Source organism: Pollachius pollachius (assembly GCF_949987615.1).
Source record: "Pollachius pollachius genome assembly, chromosome: 18".
Taxonomy (NCBI): Eukaryota; Metazoa; Chordata; class Actinopteri; order Gadiformes; family Gadidae; genus Pollachius; species Pollachius pollachius.
Window position 1 is genome coordinate 19768510 of NC_136951.1, and position 20113 is coordinate 19788622.

Genomic DNA, 20113 nt, shown 5'->3' on the forward strand with positions numbered 1-20113 from the left:
TACGGTGAGCTGATGAGACGTGGCATTTTCAGAGGGGCCCTGCAGTGACGGAAGGATGACGACACAGGAGGACGGGAGGGAGGGCGTATCTTAGAAAGCCTAGCCGATGCCTCCCTCTGTGTGTGTGTGTGTGTGTGTGTGTGTGTGTGTGTGTGTGTGTGTGTGTGTGTGTGTGTGTGTGTGTGTGTGTGTGTGTGTGTGTGTGTGTGTGTGTGTGTGTGTGTGTGTGTGTCTCCATGTGTGTTTGTGCGTCTCCATGTGTTTGTGCGTCTCCATGTGTGTGTGTCTCCGTGTCTGTGTGTCTCCATGTGTGTGTGTGTGTGTGTGCGTCTCCATGTGTGTGTGCGTCTCCATGTGTTTGAGCATCTCCATGTGTGTGTGCATCTCCATGTGTTTGTGCGTCTCCATGTGTGTGTGTCTCCGTGTCTGTGTGCCTCCATGTGTGTGTGTGTGTGTGTGTGCGTCTCCATGTGTGTGTGCGTCTCCATGTGCGTGTGCGTCTCCGTGTGTGTGTGTGCGTCTCCGTGTGTGTGTGCGTCTCTGTGTGTGTGTGAGTCGGTCTCGGTGTGTGTGTGAGTGCGTCTCGGTGTGTGTGTGTGCTTACCGTTGACAGGTTTCTGGTGCATGGCGTCCACGAAGTGCCGTGGGTTCTCGATGACGTACTTCATGTCTCGGATGGTGTGGGCTCCCCCCCCCTCACTCCACATGCCCTTCCTGGATGCTTTGGACTGGTCCTCCATCTCGCACAGTCTGGCCTGCTCTGGACTACACACACACACACACACACACACACACACACACACACACACACACACACACACACACACACACACACACACACACAGTAAGTTTGAGGTTAGAAGATGCTATGTAAATATCCCACTTTAAAGCTCACATGCTCTGGATGAACTGACTGCTATTTCATTCACTTGCAGTTTTGGCTCTCGATATTCTTTACAAAGTGGTTAAATATAAAACATTCTCTCGCTCACAAACTCTAAATGCATGCTATCATCTTTGCTATTTTAATTACAGTGATCACAAATTGGGGACTTTTAGGTAAGTTGGAGATGAGGCAGGTTTGGGTCTCTGGTGAAAGCCATGCCCATCACATCCAGCAATGAGTCACCGCAACGGCAGTCGTGAGCACCTGTCAGATGGCGACTCAAACCCTCGCCTCAGTTCGTCGAGACAGTTATAATGAAGTCCGAAAATAATAAATAAAGTGTATAAGCGGAGGGATAATAAAATAAATAAGGAATCACCATAGAAACCAGAATCACCCTGGCAACTACATTTGCAAGGCAATTATACCGTGTAACGGCATGAAAAAAGCACTGGGCATCAAGGCAGGAATTCAACTTGCGCATTTGTTTTCACAGCCTGATGTTGACTCTGTTGCTTTAAGAAGGAACTCCACCCCCCTCCCCTTTCGCGTTGCAGATTGAACTCATTAGCAGTCCGAGGGCTTCGGCGGCAGCTCTTGCTGTGAAAGTCAGGCCTAGGGCAGCGCTGATAACCACATTGTCGGAGGGCTTTATGAAGGCAGCACGCCATTTAACAACACCGTCCTTTTAATTCTCGCCTCCGCTCCCCCGAGGGACATAACAACAACCGGACCGGAGACAGGGCTCCAAGAACGGGGTTTGATTTGGGAGCCTTCGAACGCCCCTCATCGGCTTTGGGTCTGATGTTACACAACTCTAAAAAGTGGTTTGATCTGGCCCCCCCATCGATGTGGACACGGACCTCCAAGTAATCATTATTCATGTAGTCCACTTCAGGAAGAAGAGGAAAATAACATTGGCATCCACTCGGGCCTCAAAGACCGTTCAGACGCCTCCGGTTGTCTGCTTCGTTAGAATTCGACCGAGCCCATTAAAGACACGGTTCTCAGTACAGTAAGTGGGCCACAGTGATAATCATCCATTTGTCAGTAAAGCGCCTTAAAGAGCCAGTGAACCCAAAACCGATTAGAAATGGTTTTAATGTGGGATTATGTCTTATATGATCGTCATCATAGAAAGCTTTGCCAATGCATCACTGTAACTGAAATAAGTTAGTGAAAAGTGATATCCTATGTTTTTGCCATTCCCCCCCCCCCCAAGACACTGAACGTTGCAAACTACTGGGAAGGGAGGTGGCGTTCTTTTTGTGACGTCTAGAGTGCCTTTTTCTGAGGCACTCAGACAACCAGTGTTCGAATTCAAGCTGAAACAGTGGGTTCATTGGCTCCTTAGTATTTCCTTTAAATTGTTAAGAATGGTGACGAGAGTTTATGACTATGGAGACAGAAGTGTGTGGAGAAACAAAGACGGCATTGAGAGTTGCTGGACTTTCATCGTGGCGTTGTCCCGTGTGACAGCTGATAAGCAGACTGTCACCGCCTACTAATGAATTAATTACCAATTGAGATTCGTGCTTTACATTTTTTTTTTTTGGAAAATTAAGACACAAAAACATGTTTGACAGCCACTTCAAAACAATAATCTTTCTAATTAATTCCAGGTTTTTTTCAACAATAAAAAAGTACAGGCACATACTTCATAAAAGTGAGTGCGGGATTCCAATTATTATGAACAAATGGCAAGAAGCCAATTTGAAGCTGCTTCTGTTACGTCCGTGAGCGCAGCCCTCCGATTGATACCGCAGTGGTCATGTTGAGATCCCGTCTTTAAGTTTAAGAGAGAAAAAGAGGCCACATCTCTAGGGAGCCTAGTCAACAAAGCAGGGTTAAAAATTAAACTAAAAACGCATTGTATACCAATGAATATGGGAAACTCCACGCAAGTTCTCACTGGCTGTGTTCTGAATTAGCCTAAGCTTTTGATTTGCCCTCCAAGTGCACACACTCACACACACACTTTCGAACCAACTCACTTCACATAAAGCCAGACAAAGAGGGGAGAGTGATTCTTGCTTACGAGGCAAGAGTGCAGAAACTTCCTGGGATGAAATGTTGAGCTGGAGAGTGTCGATTGTGTTTAAGCTCCTTTAAACTAAGCACTAAACGCGGGCGGTAGAGAGGCGCGCAGAAAGGAGGAGATATACAGTGCAATCAAGGAACGGCAGACGTAAAAGAAAAACTGTCAAATAGGCAGACTGTAAGACAGGCTTGTAAAGATCTAAACTTAAGGATTCATTATATAAAAAATATGTCTTTGAAGTTATTCGGAGTAACGTGCGAATGAGTGAATCGCGTCCCGTTTCCAAACAGGCTGGTTTGTTTTTTTGGGTCACAGATTCTTAAAAGTAAATCACAGAAACCCAAGGCTTGAAATCAAAATGGATAAAGCTTTCTGTTTTGGGGAAAAAGCTCTGTCGTTTTCTTCTCTGATCAAGAGATTCGAAGTAGGAGATGTTTATCTGCAGTTTGGGCCTTATATTCAGGAACTTTCCACAGCATGGTCGATGAATCCAGGCTTGGTTCACAACATGAATTATGATTCAGTCGCCTTCCTAGGCAAAAGGTTAACAGCGGAGACCATAACCTCGATCAACCTGCTGTGAGATGATGCACATGCATTCACTTTTCCATGGCGCCCCCAGTGCGGTCTTCAGTCAACCAAAGACCCAGCACCTTGATCGGGCGCGACCTAATGTTCACAGCCTTTATCTACTTCAATGCCTGTTGTGCTCCAACACTGGATGCGTTGCAGTCAATGGGTTTGTCTGGGGGGGCGAGGGGGCTTCCCTAGCTAATGCGCAGGGACATCCGAAGACTCCTCTGGGGATGGGAGCTCTGGCAGAGCCAGAGACAACACGGGTTTGCGTGCAGAGTAGGCGTTCCGGAATGAAACCCTCATTAGCCCGGATGCAATCAAGCCCGACTTGCCTGTAGGAAGAGGGGATTTACATGTATTGAGAGCCACTGGTGATCGTCTGCCCAACGCGGGAGTCTGCCCGTCAGACACTCCCAGAGTGGGGTACTTTTTGGTTCAGTAAGACGACAGTGTATGTATGCATGCATGCATGCATGCATGCATGCGTGCGTGCGTGCGTGCGTGCGTGTGTGTGAGAGAGAAAGAAATCTTGAAGTATAAAAACAAAATAAAAACAATAGCCAAGAAATGGGGTTGTCAGTTGAGATTTCGAGGCACGCCGGTACAAACCCACACATTTGGCAAAAATATATTCGTAATGTGAAACGCCATCATTAAATCCCCCCCCTCCATCCTCATTGGGTTGGAAAAATAAATTGTTGTTCAGCAAAGTGCATGGACAAGGCCGGCGGCTCCGAGCATTGTGTCTAATTAGAGGCGAGAAACCACAGACGACCCGAGGGAATTCAGACTGCAGCTTCCACATGAAAGCAGCGCCACCGCTGCACTGCTTAGCCGCCATGCCTGCCCTCTGCCTACCAGCAGGAAATTAGCAGTGGAGGAAACGGGAGGATGACATGTCGGCATAAAACAATTATATCAGAGGCTACGCGACGAGGACTGACATCTTGTTGGTTTAAAGTCAACTAAAACAATACTTACTACCCATGTGTTGTCAATGGGGTTTAAATCTGCCACTCTTGGGACACTTGGTTGAACAATACGAGGCAGGCGATTAGTGAACACGTTCCGATTTGTGCGTCTCACAAAACTCCCGGCGTTTGTTCTAATCTTCTGCGAGTCAACAAGAAGCTGATGCGCGTATACAGCGGTTGTTGGAGTGGTGTGTTGTGCACATCATCAACACTGTAAACGTTGTACGCGTTGACACTTTGCTGAATAATGTCTAGATGCATAAGCTGAAGGGACAATAAATCAGCTGTGCTGGACGTAAACTCATCATTCATAGTTCGTCTAATCTGTGACCATGACATCAAAGCACACATAAACTCGATTTTTACTTTTAGCTGATCCAAGGACTAGCTGCCACCAGCTTTATTGTGTTGTTGTGGCAGATCACTTCATTAGAATTTAAGAAGTTTTAAAAAAAATGAAAGCAAAGGCTTTGGGTTGTCAATTGACCCTAAACCTACGTATTTGCCTACAGCGAGTTGCCACCATGTTGGAAGCTGTGCTCAAAATCACAAAAAGCATGAAACTGATTGTGATCTGTCCCCGACCTGCCCCCTTGTGGATAAAGCATGTATTGCAGCAGAGAGCATAGGCTTCTCACATAGCAGCCTTCCGTGCACACCGCACAGATGCAGATCATCAAAAAAGAGCTTGCAGCCAAGCCTTACTAATGTTTTAAATGATGTGGATCTCAATTGGAGCTTTTGTTTCGCCGTCTTGTCAGCGGGAAGCGGACTAGGATGTATAGGTGAAGGCAGAGATTGGACCCTACACAGCAAAAGAGCGGGAACGTGTTCATCCTAGCAAACAGCCAGGCGTCACCGAGCCTTGTCCCCTAGACATAATCCTGATGACAGCACGCACAGACAGACACACACACACTCCTAAAGTCACGACCCAACTGCAAAGTCCACGGTGCCATTATCATTAAGGCCACCCCCCCCCCCCCCCTGTAATCACCATCACCCCATAGTTTAGTGGGAGCAGCGTAGCCGAGCAAAGTGACTCAATGTGTGTCAGAGGCCAATGTGTGAGGGGGGAGGGGGTAGTTCAGCCTGAAGTCCTCCATAAGTAATGGCGCGAGCCATTGGGGCCAAATGACGCCCACAAATATGCAAAGCATCGTTTACGTTGGCGGACGATTAAGGCCGTTGCACACGACGCTCAGAATGACATTCGCAGATAATTATTAAGACAGTCGCTGTCGGGAGATCCGACAGCGTGAGTCAAATTGCCTTTAATGTGTAGTATAAACTGGGGCTCTGTGTGTGTGTGTGTGTGTCCATACGATCTCTGTGTGCGCTTGTGCGTGTCCTTGTGTGCGTGTCAGTGTGCGCGCGCGTGTGTCTGTGTATGTGTCCATGGCCCGCTGTGCATGTGTGTCTGTGTGCGTGTGTTTTCCCCCTGCTGGAGCAGGGCAATACTGCCACCATCTGGGGCCTAGTGGTACTGCATCTAATTTCACCAATAAGCTGTACCAATATTGTCCCTCAGTGCCAACACCCTTTCAGGAGTAGCCAGACATATTTCAACCCATCGGATAAGCTAAGAGGGGGAGGGGGAAAATGATGCCGTGATGGGAACTTTTGATAGGGAAAGCGGTGAAACTATTTATTCAGCAGCAGTTTATTTTTCAGATCAACTTCCCATCTCTTTATTCAGATCAAACTGTCGCAGAATTACTTCCGATTGCCAATAAGTTTGATTTAAATTGTATGACAATACGCGATCACAGCCACCAATATTGTTGGTGAATATTATAATCATATGATTCATTTGTAGGAATGCGATGGTGGTCTACAACCTTGTGTGTGCAAACACGCCGTTTTACAGTATGACCATTTCCTTTCCCCATATCCTATTTCACATTCCCAATAGTGTGCTTTCTTTTTCACCGACAGACATGAATACACCAGCCCAGTTCGGATCACGCTCAGAGCAACGCTGACCTGTGGAAGACCCGTAGAAGCTCAACAGACACACAAGAAAAGTCTTACTTGTTTCCGCGGATTCCTTCCCTGCGGACAGTGGCCAGGCCTTCGTTCACGAGGGATTCTGCCAGGTTTTCTCCCGTTGTGTCTATGGTGAGCGACGCACAAACGTAACACAACGTTCTTCAACAAAGTCCGTGGCGTATGCAAGCAAAACCTTAGGTCAATGATATACAGTCCTATAATACCCCCCCCCACACACACACACACACACACACACACACACACACACACACACACACACACACACACACACACACACACACACACACACACACACACACACACTTATTCTGAGGAGGCTGGTTCGCTGAAGGCAATAAGCACTTGATTCCCCGTCTGTGCATACAGTATTCAGACACAGAGACACCTGCTGTGTCCTACACTAGCTTGAGAGGGGTAGAGTACTCACCCCGGCCAAGGTACACCATGCCGTACTCTCTGCCCAGAGCGGTCTTGATCTCCACGTTGAAGCACACCTCTTTGCCGATCAGCTTTTTGCGCAGGAACTCTCTGGCCTGGAACGCCCATGGCTGGAAATGACAACAACGTATTTCTGAATGTGGTACCACTTTGTGTGCTCAGCCTGCCCAGTGCTAATGTACATCTCTAATGAAGCAGAGGAGTCATCCATATAATAGCGACCTTACGATAAAGGACTGAATAGTCTGGGACACCAGCCATTGTTGCATTGATAAACGTCTTCCTCTTTTTGTTAACAGAAGGCATTACGCGTTTTGGTGGAGAAAATAATCGCATTGCAGTTTTTATGACCCACGTGAAGACACAATTGCACAATGAGAAAACAACAATTCAAACATTTACTTTCACTACCCTTACAAAAAAATCACTACAAAATCTAAATTGGAATGTAACGATTTAGGATTTAGAGTGAATTGGGGTGAAACGTGGTGAATTCTTAACCAATTGCAGTCCGCAGCGTTTTTTTTTTGGGGGGGGGGGGTCATGTCATGAGGACAGACAGCCAGTACCCACACATGCTTTACCATTAAAACAATATTCAAGCACTGTGTGATATTGTGACTGATTTACTCAAGTGAACCGGTTATTTAGTACCTACGTTACCGCGTCTTTAAAAACATAACATGCGTCAACAACCTCCACACCAGTACAAGTCGAACAGGCTGTGCGGGTATGCTTTAATGTAGCATAGCTCATGCAAAGAGGTGTAATAATCCATCGGGATTCAATTTGATCAATTTGTAATCAAGACTGTTGTACTTTCGAGCAGCTGTGTTCTTCGGTAGCCTGGAAATCCAGACCCACATCTAGAGGTCTGGCAACGAGTAATGAAATGGCCCAACTGGAGTGGCCTTTTGGTTAGCTGAGCTAACCAATAGATAAGACTCTTGCCGCATCCGGTCGGTAAAACAGCAACGCTTTCGGCCCACCTATATCAGATACACCGAGGTGATTGGTTAATGTTCAGATCCAGGGGATTGGGGGGGTGAGTATATTGCTCGTTCCCAGAGTGACTCGCAGAGCAAATTCAAATTGTGCTCTCGCGAGAACTCTGGATTTCCACGGTAGCGCTTCGAGGCAACCAAACAAAATAAATGTAGATTTCTCGGGGTTACGCTTATACGAAGCGAAACTGCCCCCCTGTTTCGGTTCCCCGTGAGCCTTCTGGCTGGCTTCAGCGGGACCCGCCGGGACCACATGCAGGGCAGCGTCTCCTGGCAGGGGGGGGGCTCACCTCGTCAGGGGTGTCCTTGGCGTCGGGCTGGCTCTGGGCCGCGCGCCGGGCCATGGCGCCGGCGCGGATGTTGCTGAGGTTGATCTGCCGCTCGGGGGGCGGGCCTCCACGGGGTTGTCCCCGCACGATGATGGCGCAGCCCGACAAGACCTGGGGGGGGGGGGGGGGGGGGAGACGCCACACAGTCAGGGGACATTCAGTCGTACACGGAGGACGGAGGGACGGAGGCGTCCCTTCCTCTGCGCTGAGCGTCTCGTCGGCGCCGTCGCCAAATAGGGAGACTGCGTTCATACGGGGAGAACTATTTCAAACGATAACAATATATATGTCGCCGGGTTTAACTTGCGTGGCGGTGAGTGTGTGAGGACTCCTTAGCCTCTGGAACGCTGCTAGAGGTCTAAAGAGGCACAGGTGCATTCGAATCCCAGTATCTAGGATCCAACAGCGATACCTGCTCCAAAACGTCAGCGGAGAACGCTACTCGATTGCCAAGCTACAAGCCATGGCTTGTGTGTTGTCATAGCGACAGCCTGTCAAAAACTGCATTGAAAAAGGCCCGGCATGATCACACCGCACGATAAGATAACGTCACTAAACACAAACGAAAAAAGATTAGCCGCCGCTGAGATTGGCAACCATGGCATTTATAGGAATCTGAGTAAACAGCCTTTATCTGCAGAGCCCCTTGTGTCCGAGCTCCAGGGAGCATCGCTGTGTGATGTTGATCTAAGATGTGGACCAGATAAAGCCCTCCACTGGGCCCCCCCTGTCCCCAGCCACTCAAGACAAACTGACTCCCGCCCTGGGAGAAAGGCTGCAGTTATACAACGCACTGACCGGACAGGGGTGGGGGGGGGGCAGATATTCTCAAGTCTGAGTTAGTTTCCCTGCCCTTGAACACCCGCGGGCCACCTTGACTGAAAGGTCCACGTTTGATAGAGAGAGATATGGGACCAGCCTAAAGAGCGGTGTGTTCGTGATGCAATACGTTGAGTGGGAGACAGTAACATCTCAGTTTAGCCATAAAGACTACTTATAGTAATATAGTAGTAATAAGTAATTCAATACATAAATAAAGCAATTAACAAACAAAAGTCTGCTAACATCTTGCTTAAAATAAACAACCACTTTATAAAACAGATGTTTCAATCCATGCTTAAAGAGTGCTATGGATATTGTCGTTGGCTTTCATAATAATCTAAAAATATGAAACAAAAAATCTGTTATTGTATTTATATATTGTGCGATGCCACGTGTAGCACCTTTGCAGGGATAACGTTGGGCTTCAAGACAGAATGCTTTTACTAGTTACGAACGGGAGATTACAGAGGCTGGGAAGCACTACGTGTCATTTCCCTGCGATCGCGTTCGACCGGCAGACTGCCAGGCTTCCAGCTACCTGCTGGCCCGCCGGCCACCAAGCGCTTTATAATGCTTTAAAACCTGCATTTCTTGTCCCATTTAGGTTGGCTCATGTGCGGAAACGTTAAACTTCATATAATACGTGGAATCCGGATCTCATAAATTACATCTTGGCAAGCATGTGCAGCTTTGGGAAACAGTTGTTTCCCAACTGGGCACAGAAGGAAAATGTTCCAACTTTGATTTAACGTGATTTACTGAGACCGATGAACGACCCCAGTTCCCCGCATCGGGGCACATCAGCTATATTAACACAACAAACCATACCCTATCGTACTCTGATCAGCCTGCGAACTCTAAGTTGTACTCGGATCGTGCTAATTAGCATGCTAATGTCAACTCCAAGAGAGTCATAACATATGTCATAGGGGCACTGCTCCACAGCTCTTTACAGACGTGTCACTCCTCCGTGCGTTACCGTCCACTACAGTGCAGGAGGGCTCGTTATTCCCCATGTGTAAAAGCATGTACATTCACATTCAACGCATTAGACGAGTGTTACTCCCAAGCAAGTGGAGCTTCGGCTAATTAGCAGCAAGCTAGCTGACAACTAGCCTGTGCTAGCCAGCGTGCTGCTGGAGCAGCTGGTCCGTATCCCTCCACCCAAACCCCGCGTTCTGTAGCCCTGGCACCCCGGGGTGCTTCGCCCTCAAGAGTTAAACAAGTTGGACCCGAGTTGGGTGCTGGAGCACTGTTAGTTCGAGAGCTCTGGTCCAGTAGTAGCCCCCGGAGCTAGCCTTCAGAACCCCCCTCCTACTCCCACAGCTCCAGTCCTTACCATCTTCACTATCCCTCGCTGCAGAGGAACCGACTGAGCCGGGCTCGTCGCCTGAGCTTGTGCCGAAACCGAAGCCATGTCCGCGGGTTGAGATACGCCGTTGAGGGGGGTGAGCAGGTGAATAAGCCGGGGGACTGGAGCGACTGTTGAACTGAAAGCCAAGAGAAAAGGCTGAGCACCGCTGAACACACACGTTATACCGGAAGAACCACCACACACACTCTCACACACACACACAGGAGAACACACACGTCAAAACCGTTACTTTTCCGGGTCCAGGGGCAGAAGGAACGGGAGCGAACGGAGCGGCTGGTTGAGCGGGTAGACGAGTTGAACGGACGTCTTCCGGTGCAGGAGCTGCGACACGTCAGCATAGTATTACAGCGTCGCTCGCACGGCCCGGCCACGGAGAGCATCTCCCCCGCTGCTCCTGTCAATTATTATATTCAACAAAGTGTTGCATTAAAAAGGGAATTTAATGTGAAAAGTCGAAACAGATATACTTGTAGGCCTAGACATTACTGTAGCCTAATATTAAGTTGCATATCTAATTGAATCTATCACTATAAATTATCTTGTCTATAAATTGTATCGAATTACAATATATAATGTTTAAACATTCATATTTTTTTATAATATCATGAGGCTGGAATTACTAATTCAGCCTTTGCTCAGATTGAACCAAACAATATTCGTTAGGCTACATTTTGCACCTAGAGGCCATTTGGGTGAACTGCATTTTAGGCGAGCTTTGATTTGATGCATCAATATTTTTCTTCGGTCTTTATGCCATTCTAGAAATACGTTGTGATAGAAATGTTGTCCAAAAAATAATGATAGAATACAATACCCTAAGTTATTCATTTAATGGTCCACTGCAAATGATTCCAGGACTCCCTCGTGATCAAAGCCCATCAACAACTATTGAAAGTTATTTTACATTTGATTTATTGAATTTTGTTTAATTAATGTATTTTCTTTAATGTAATTGTTTGTGTGTGTTTCGGGAGGGGGGGGGGGGGGGGCTTATATACTCAACATCATAGTTTAGATGTCTGTTTCTTGCTAGCAGTCAAATAAAGCCATAACAGCATGGCTGAAACCTTTTGGTTCATATCTATCATCTTTTATTTTTCCCATTTACTAATTTAGTCCTATATGTTGAATGTCTCTTCAATTAGAACCCTTTTATCTTAACATGAAACCCTAGTCTTACAACGCAGCTCGTGCGTAAGACTGAACTTAAAGTGTCCATCTTCATCTTATACATAAGATGTACATGCTCATCGATGTTCGTATGCGTCATGCATGTATGTGCGTATACACACACACACACACACACACACACACACACACACACACATGCATGACGCATGGACCCTCTGAGCAGTGCCTTTCTTTTAGACATGAAGGCCACGTGTTGTGAGTAATTTAATTATTTAACAGTGTGTATGCATTTCTGTTGAATTGCCATTATGATTTGGATAGCTTTTTTTTACTATTGATATTTAATACAATGGGCTCTTCCAACAAAAGTAGCTACACAAGATGGGAATTTAATTTCTTCACCAATATGTTCAGGGTCGATCCATTACGTTTCCCATATAGGTCGTACTTAATATCATAATTATATCATAATTATGTGCAAATAGAACTAGGTATTCTATTTATCAAACAAGGAAATGTGGATAATAGAATGAAGTTATTGGATAAGGATAAAATACCCGTAGGGTGCCGAGGATTTCTACAACTTTGTAGGAAATCGATGTAGTAGCCTATACCAAATATGGTACCAACCCGAAGTTAGGATTGTCTTGATCAGTATCTATAGCTGTTTGAGTTTCCTCGCCACTATACCAAACCTAGATCATTATTGCGGCCACTTAGCTGAATGTACCAAGTGGTCGCCAATTTAATGAAAAGGAGTGGGCAACCAATAGGTGCAGACGTCATATAACAGTTCTCTCTTCTTTAATTCAAGGTACACAGTATCAAAGTTAAAGAAAAGATCAACATTTTCCGTGTGCATATGTATCGTGGTAAAACGCGAGGTTGTCGAACTGTTTAAACGCCAGACTATATTGCGCACGGTGCAACTTCGTGCGTATTGGAGAGGTTTATGGCACTTCTTTACGCGGGTCAAATAGCCCCATTTATCCATTGCTGTGGGTACAAGCATGCGTAAATATCGGTTTGGGAGTTAAAAATTTAATAAATAGGAAGTACCTAAAGACTGGACCCCTATTAATATGCTGAATATAGTACACCAAATAACTGGCCATCTTATTTGGTGAGCTCAAATGACGTTTACGCACAGCAGTCAGTGTTTTCCTACTATTTTTAAGTTCACGACGCAAGTGTTTTATTAGCTTTTTGGTTCTATACGAAGCTCGTTCATCGAAGCACTATAAATTAATCATCCTGTCAACCATCGGTAATAAATAAGTAGGTCTGACTGTATTTGTCTTCTCTCTGAGTTGGCAAGGAGACGCTGGTGTCCAAAATGGCTGGGCTCTGTGCAAGCTCATTTATTGGACAGTGTATTATCGTGGGCTAACTTGTGGGTTAATGTATAATTTGTGCCATATGCCATCTAAAATCCAAGCCTTATATGTGTCGGTGGCTCTTCGGTCTTTGTGGACCAAACTAATGATATTCAATTAGTCATTAAACAGGGCACAAGACGAGGCCTGTATGGGGTTTCAGATAGGCTAATATTTACTCGTCAAATATTCCCTTTGAAACGTTTACAACGCCTTTTATCTACAGGCTGAGCAGGGGAACATCTGTGAGCTTTTTCTGCCTCCCCATTCTGCATCAACGAGCTCCTACAATTGGCCCCCTTGCCTTTCGAGTAGTCCCAGTCTATTTGTTCACGCTCGAAAGAAAATGTAATAAAGAGAGACTGCGTGATGGATTTATGATTGATCAAAAGCACTATAGGCCCTACCATATGGCAGTCGCCCATCTGAACAGATTTCCCAAATGTTTGTTTTATGAAAGTGGACTCCATCGTTTTAATCTGAGCCACTTCCATCGGGGAAGGATGCTCACGTCACGGGGCCGAATGTCTCTGAAGCTGGAGAGACGCGTTGGGCATGGCATGTGTTGAAGGAAAACCGTTTAAAGATTTTTGTGAGCCAAATAAAGACACAAACATGGTCCTAATCAAAGGTGCATTAGTGCTGGTGGGTCGTCTCTGGCTAGATCTGCGACTGGGGTTCAATATGTGGAATTATTTCCTTACTTGCTCCTCGGTGGCACGCCGGCCTAATATGATTCAACAACACCATTTAGTGTGTAACTTAATTGAACAAATGTCTTTCGTTGGATGTCCAAAGACCCAGAGTTCCTAGATTGAGATGTATTCTATGCAATATTTACATTTGGGCAGGTCAGGCCCCCGCGTCATCTCCAGGTCGGCAGGCCTATAAAGTCAGAGCTGTCCTCCCCGACGATGCTTTCAACCGCAAGCGTTTGGACACACACACCAGTCTTGCGTAAAAGTAGACTGGCGAGGGGTTAGTTTACGCATCGGCATTATTTCTCACTGGCTGTCCAAACCTCAACTGTTGTCATAACTTAGACTACAATTGACTAAGTTGTTTTCATTTCTTTCTTTTTTTTTAATCAAGAATATCTGCACAATCGTGAAAAACGTGGATATTTGCGGCAATATGGATTCACCCATGGCAGGTTGATTACTCTTTTTGCTTATTATGTCACAGACAAAGAATAAGAAAAACAATATCATTGCATGATCAATTCAACTCCTGGCTATATGTGTTTTTTTCAACGGTTATGTTATAATCAGCAGATGTATCCTTTGCGTAAACATGGTTGTTTTCCTCGACCGATAAGGTGGTGGATCTGTGAATCAGCTTGGAGGAACATTTCTCAACGGCCGGCCCCTGGCGCATCCTATGCGGAGGAGAATCATCGACCTAGCGACCCAGGGAGTGCGTCCAAGCGAGATCTCCAAAATGATCCGGGTGCGAAAACCATCATCCAACCATGCGTGTATCAGATATTCCAGTGGACGGATCCCCTGAGTGCAATAACTAAGAGACTCTTTTTAAAATTGCCTTTGCTAAGTATTGTTCCACTCTAAACTATTCAACAGGTGTCGAACGGGTGCGTCAGTAAGATCCTGAGTCGCTTTCATAAAACGGGACTACTCGATCCGAAGGCCATGGGTGGCAGCCGACCCCGACTCCTCACCTCGGAGGTCGTCGCTGGAATCATCCAGTGCAAGAGGAAGAACCCAACCATCTTTGGCTGGGAAATCCGTAGAAAGCTCGCCACTCAAAGCGTCTGTAAACCGTCCCAGGTTCCAAGTGTAAGCATAGGCTATATATTCTATGCAAATATTTTAAATTAAGTTTGATTTTAGTTCTAATATGTCTGAATATATTCTCACTCTCAGGTGTCCTCCATTAATCGCTTTCTAAGAAAACTCCACTTAGATCGGGGGCCGGGGTGCTTGGAAACCAGCGGAGCCCATCCAGGTCAGTGGAGTCACGAGGCGCATGAGAAGATCCCCTCAATCACCAAATATTATCCATGCCCATTTGGTCGCAGTCTGCATTTCACCGTAGTTTCGTAATTTTATAGATTTAAGATTAGTTTGAAAGCTTTTTTTTCTCCATTCATGGACCCTAGACTCGAACCTAGACGAGGCGTGGGAGCAAGAGGCATGCAGTGATGACCGGAAACGCAAAGACTCTTTGATCCAGAACCGCACTATTTACACCCCGAAGCAGAGCGACGCACTGGAGCAAGGTCAATTCTTTTGTATTCTATACTATATTATTCTATTCCGTTCCGTTCCATTCCATTTCAATCCATTCTATTCTATTCTAATAAATGCTTTTTTAAAATATTACTTTTCCGTCAACTGCAGCGTTCTCTCAGAGTCAATATGCTGATATGTACACAAGGGAGAAACTATCAGCGAAAATACACCTTCCCGAGGATAAGATAAAGGTAAAGTGTCATAATCATCAGCCTGCAGGCCGCTTTGTCTTCTATTGAGTCTGTCTTCTGAGTGTCTCATCATCAATTGCCCACAAGGTTTGGTTCTCAAACCGACGCGCCAAATGGAGAAGAGAGACAAAACATCAGGAAAAGTCACAAAGTAAGTGTGTGTGTGTGTGTGTGTGTGTGTGTGTGTGTGTGTGTGTGTGTGTGTGTGTGTGTGTGTGTCTCCGTCTGTGAAACAGAGAACGAGTGACAGCAATACAATAGAATATATTTGTACGATACACGTTATTAGTCATCATTCAACTGCAATTACACCAAATGAACAACCGCTCAGGGACTTACTATAATGACAGGATCACATTACCTCAATGACATGACTTTGATTCTCTCCACCGCCAACAGCTGCATCTTCGCATCACAAAGCAGATTTGGCTCAGAGCGATTCCACTGGGGTACACAACACCACCTCTCCACAGGTACGCTGTGGTTGTGTCAGACAACGCTTCAGTGACTCATATTCCTAAAGGACTGCATACTGATTCATTTACCTATTATACATGTTGACTACAGACGGTGGAAATGATCATTGCTTAAGTCTGAATTATTTTCTCATCTAGACCACGCTGAGGGAGATGAAAACCTCTCCCACGTTGGACTCTCGGGAGACCAGAGAATCACTTGCTGTGAAGACTCTCACCGACTATCATCTGCTGAGGAAGAAATGTGAGAAATGTTATCACAAATTCCCCTTCTTTAGAAATGTAAATGTTCACAATCACACGCAATTTGTAAATAGTTGTATCTTCTTTGAAACTGCCTGATGTGTGTACTTACTGTGCCTGTATTCATGAACAATAATATTGAATTGAATTTCATTATATATGATAAAATCATATATCAAATTGATTATTATTTTAATTGATCTCATTTGATCTCCCCTCATCCTTTCAGGTATGGGTGATTACGAACACCTCCCACCTGTCCCGATGCCTTCTCCATCCCCCCAAATGTACCCCAACGAAGTGTTCCCCTCCTCACTCACCGTGAACATGAGGAATCCATCCTGTCGCCTGGCAGAGAGGTACTCCTGGGCAGTCGGCCATCGTTACCCAGCTGCAAACACACTCCTTCCATTTACCTACAATATGAGCCAGTGCTGGAACCCGCAAGGAGCAGACTTTTCAATGGCTCCCTGCCCCACCAATGAGGGGCTTCGCTTCGCTCATCATCAGGATATGGTGTACGAGTAAATTGAATTGCACAAGGTAGATTATTTTTTTGGTCAAGTGACCCTCATACTTTAGTTAACAATACTTGGCGGTTCAAGACAGAAAAACTGTCCGACTGTGAAACTAAAACTAGTAAATTTTTTATACCTTTCTCAGTAAACAGTTTTCACTTTTTTGTTCGACATCAGCTCTTAAAAAAGGATGGGTCCTTTAGTAGTACGTAGTCTGAAGTGGTACCCAAGTCAATAACGCGCTAAATGCCACTGAGACATTTCCGTCAGTAGAGGGAGACAAAGTACAGGAGTGGAGTTATAACTTCAGAAACCTCCTCAATCCATCTAATGCATTGTGGTTTCATTCTTAATTCTTTTTTCCTATGTTTTTAGTACTTTGTACTTTGTAATAAATAAAAAAACAATACTTTAATATTATTTGGATTCTGATGTTTCTGGGAACATACCTCCAACATTGAATGATCAGTCTGGCGTGAAGGTCTCTTTGAACAAGAGCATCTTCTAAAAATGACTAAAAGTACAATATAAATGTAAATACGGGATAACAGCAATAGTGTGATGTTTAGTAAAGACTAACACTATCGCAAAATGATAAACATGGAAGTAATTTAAAACAGGGCATATTGACTAAATCCTATGCTCTTTGCCTCTAAACTCTGAATTTCCTAGAGAACATATTTTTCTCCTCCATCAAACCCCTCAAAAGGAAAAATCATAAAACATAGCTTCAAAAAGTGTAAACATGATCTGATATCGGGGACTGCTTGGCATACATTTTTACGACGGTTCAGAGCACAGAGCGATCGAGTTCCTTCATATACTTTTACAACTGCGATGAGGCCAGAAGCCTCCAGGGCAGCGATCTGATTGGCCACAGCGGGATCACAAGGCTGAGCGCCCGGTCAGCACACGCACTGGAAAAGAAAAATACTGAAAACGTTTACTACATAAGCCTACCGCCGAGAGAAAAAAGAATCTTTACGGTGTATAATAATACTTTCATGTTCTGGAGGATCTTTGGCAGTTTTTTGGATACACGCATTGGGTCCTGATTTATAACATCAAGAAAATCCCGACTTCAGATACTGGGGGTCTGTGGGGAGGGTGGGGGTAACGGGTGTCCCTCCCAGACCACGCAGGGCCATGACTTAACGGGACTTTTTTGTCACCGACATAAATTTTCTTGCTGGAGCGTGTTAATATACAACAGAAAATCCTACCGAGGCACAGAATGTCGGCCCTTTTCCTCCAACTCTTATCGGAGTTTAAATATAATACAGCAAAATGATCCTATACGCTGAACAATATCAATTTTCTCGACCTAAACGGTTTTAAAGATAGCCCTCTGTGCTTTTGGCTTTTGGCTCTTTAGCATATTTATTTTGGCTTGATTTGCCCCGGTTTAAGTTCCAGTATACTGGTCTTAGGGTGCAGCCACAATCTTACAATGATTTACGCCTTTACTATTCAATGCTTTACTTGAATATCCACAGCAGTAAAATGTGACTTGTTTGCTTCATTTGCAAATAGAACTGCTAAGTGTAAAGATTAAATACTTTACACGGGACATTATCATGAGACAGCTTCACAGGCACGCCCTACACCCGTATGGAGAACGACTTTCAGAGAGGAGAGAGACAGGGACAGACAGACAGACAGACAAGGGGAGACAGACAGACAGACAGACAGACAGACAGACAGACAGACAGACAGACAGACAGACAGACAGACAGACAGACAGACAGACAGACAGACAGACAGACAGACAGAGTAAGAGATTACAGGCTGTATATCAAGTCAGAAAAATGACATTGTAGATGGCTGATTTATGAACTGCAAATTGCAACAGAGAGAGTTATCTGAAATGATTTATTAAAATGGGAATATAACAAAGGGTAAGAAACAACTCACTAACACAAAATAGCAGCTTTTATAGAGTTTCCAATATACAAAAATACAAATAAACAATACATAAAGTTTGAAAACACTTATGACATTTACAAAATTACAATTGTATTTTACATAATGTGTATCAGTATTTACATTAATTAAATAACAGGAATCATCCTCCCCAAAAAATATAGTAAAAAAAAGTTATCAAACGTGTTGTCAAAAATCTTGTAACATTATTAGTGTGAATCACCTACACACACTTGACATGTGGGGACATTAAACATTCTTTAGTGTATACTTTTTTGGCAGTAATTTACCTCCTAACTGACGATTTAATGTTGCCTAAGGTACTTTCAAATTACAATTTGCAGGTTTTATCAGAGATTCGACACCTCCTCCAGGTATACTTAAGGCAACATATTTGTACGAAATGTTTTGTCATATTTTAATCCCAAAAGCCAAATCACATCATTCTTTTTCGGGATAAGAATTTCACAGTCACAGTTGTGCATTGTAAATGTTTCCTCAACTTTATGACTTGTTTTTCTTTCCGATTTTATGTGACAGTCACGTTTACCTGAGGAAATTATGACAACCAAGGGAAAATGAAATCCGATTTTTATTTTACTGCCAAAATAAGCATATTGTTTTTTATTAAATGTCGTGAATGATGCCAATATTATTCAAACGATTTTTGCCCTAAAAGCCTTCTCCCCTATCCTTTAGCGTGTTAAATGTTGAATGTGACATTAGTAAGTCTGTTAACAGAAACAAATATGCAGACTAGTGGTGGTTGAGCCCTTCACAATGCAAACAAAATCACCAAATCACTTAAGATGGCCAAACCCTCTCAGCAAAAGAAACAAGATCAAAATAAATATAGGTACATTTACGAGCCACAGATCTCTTCAAATACAGAAGAGAATCAGAAGCAATATGTTTCCAACTGAGCCAAATACATCCCAGATCTATAAGACCCATAAAATACTAGAGCGTGCCAGAAACATATTCAATACATCTGCAGTTATATACAAACGGAGCCCCTTTGCACTACCTTATGTCTGTACTGACCACACACAGCCCGCCAAGGGCCAGAGTTCCCTCCAAACAGGAGACTTAATAGCCATGTTATACTTGGCAAGGCGCTTCGCTTCCCCTGTGCTAAATCTGTAGTATCGTCATTCCGAGCAGTTTAGCCATTTCTGGGCTAATCGCCCTCCTCAGTGGAGGGAAACTAGCATCACAGCTACGTCGGGGGGAATCTAGCGCAGCTAATCAAACTGAATGATGTTAAAAGTTGGCTGTCGGCGTAGCACTGAATTGTTGAAAGTGTAAGGACACTTAGTAAGTATTTGGTAAGAAAAAACACCTAAAATATCTTTAAAGAATTAATAGCTAAAACCTTATTTTAGGACACTTAAGCATTTGGTGACAAAATGTTCCCACAATTTCGTGAAAGATTGAACAGCTCAAACCGTCTCTTTTTGCATAAAGGCACATAAGTATTTGGTAATGTCACATTCTGCAACATAAATCCTACAACGCCCCCCCCCCCCCAATGTGACTTCAGGA

General features: G+C 44.6%; 2 protein-coding genes across 3 annotated transcripts in view; one reads left to right on the top strand and one right to left on the bottom strand.

Moving 5' to 3' along the window:
* snd1 (staphylococcal nuclease and tudor domain containing 1) overlaps positions 1 to 10756 on the bottom strand; it is a 177053-nt gene extending 166297 nt beyond the window's left edge. The window contains exons 1-6 of one of the 2 annotated variants that reach the window (XM_079755458.1): positions 10688 to 10756; positions 10423 to 10573; positions 8223 to 8372; positions 6918 to 7038; positions 6512 to 6593; positions 605 to 765 (exon numbers count right to left, since the gene is read on the bottom strand). In XM_079755458.1, coding sequence (XP_079611584.1) covers positions 605 to 765; positions 6512 to 6593; positions 6918 to 7038; positions 8223 to 8372; positions 10423 to 10500 — 592 coding nt within the window. In that variant the 5' untranslated portion in view covers positions 10501 to 10573; positions 10688 to 10756. Of the gene's footprint in view, positions 1 to 604; positions 766 to 6511; positions 6594 to 6917; positions 7039 to 8222; positions 8373 to 10422; positions 10574 to 10673 lie in introns of both variants that reach the window. The other variant, XM_079755459.1, reaches the window with a different exon arrangement.
* A 3589-nt stretch (positions 10757 to 14345) lies between these two features.
* On the top strand, positions 14346 to 16655 carry LOC307089245 (paired box protein Pax-4-like; the record flags this gene model as incomplete). The annotated part of the gene is made up of 9 exons (XM_079755423.1): positions 14346 to 14414; positions 14546 to 14761; positions 14849 to 14930; positions 15085 to 15204; positions 15326 to 15408; positions 15496 to 15559; positions 15808 to 15881; positions 16023 to 16128; positions 16357 to 16655. 9 exons carry the CDS (start codon positions 14346 to 14348, stop codon positions 16653 to 16655), a joined length of 1113 nt encoding a protein of 370 aa, XP_079611549.1.
* Positions 16656 to 20113: the final 3458 nt, after the last annotated feature.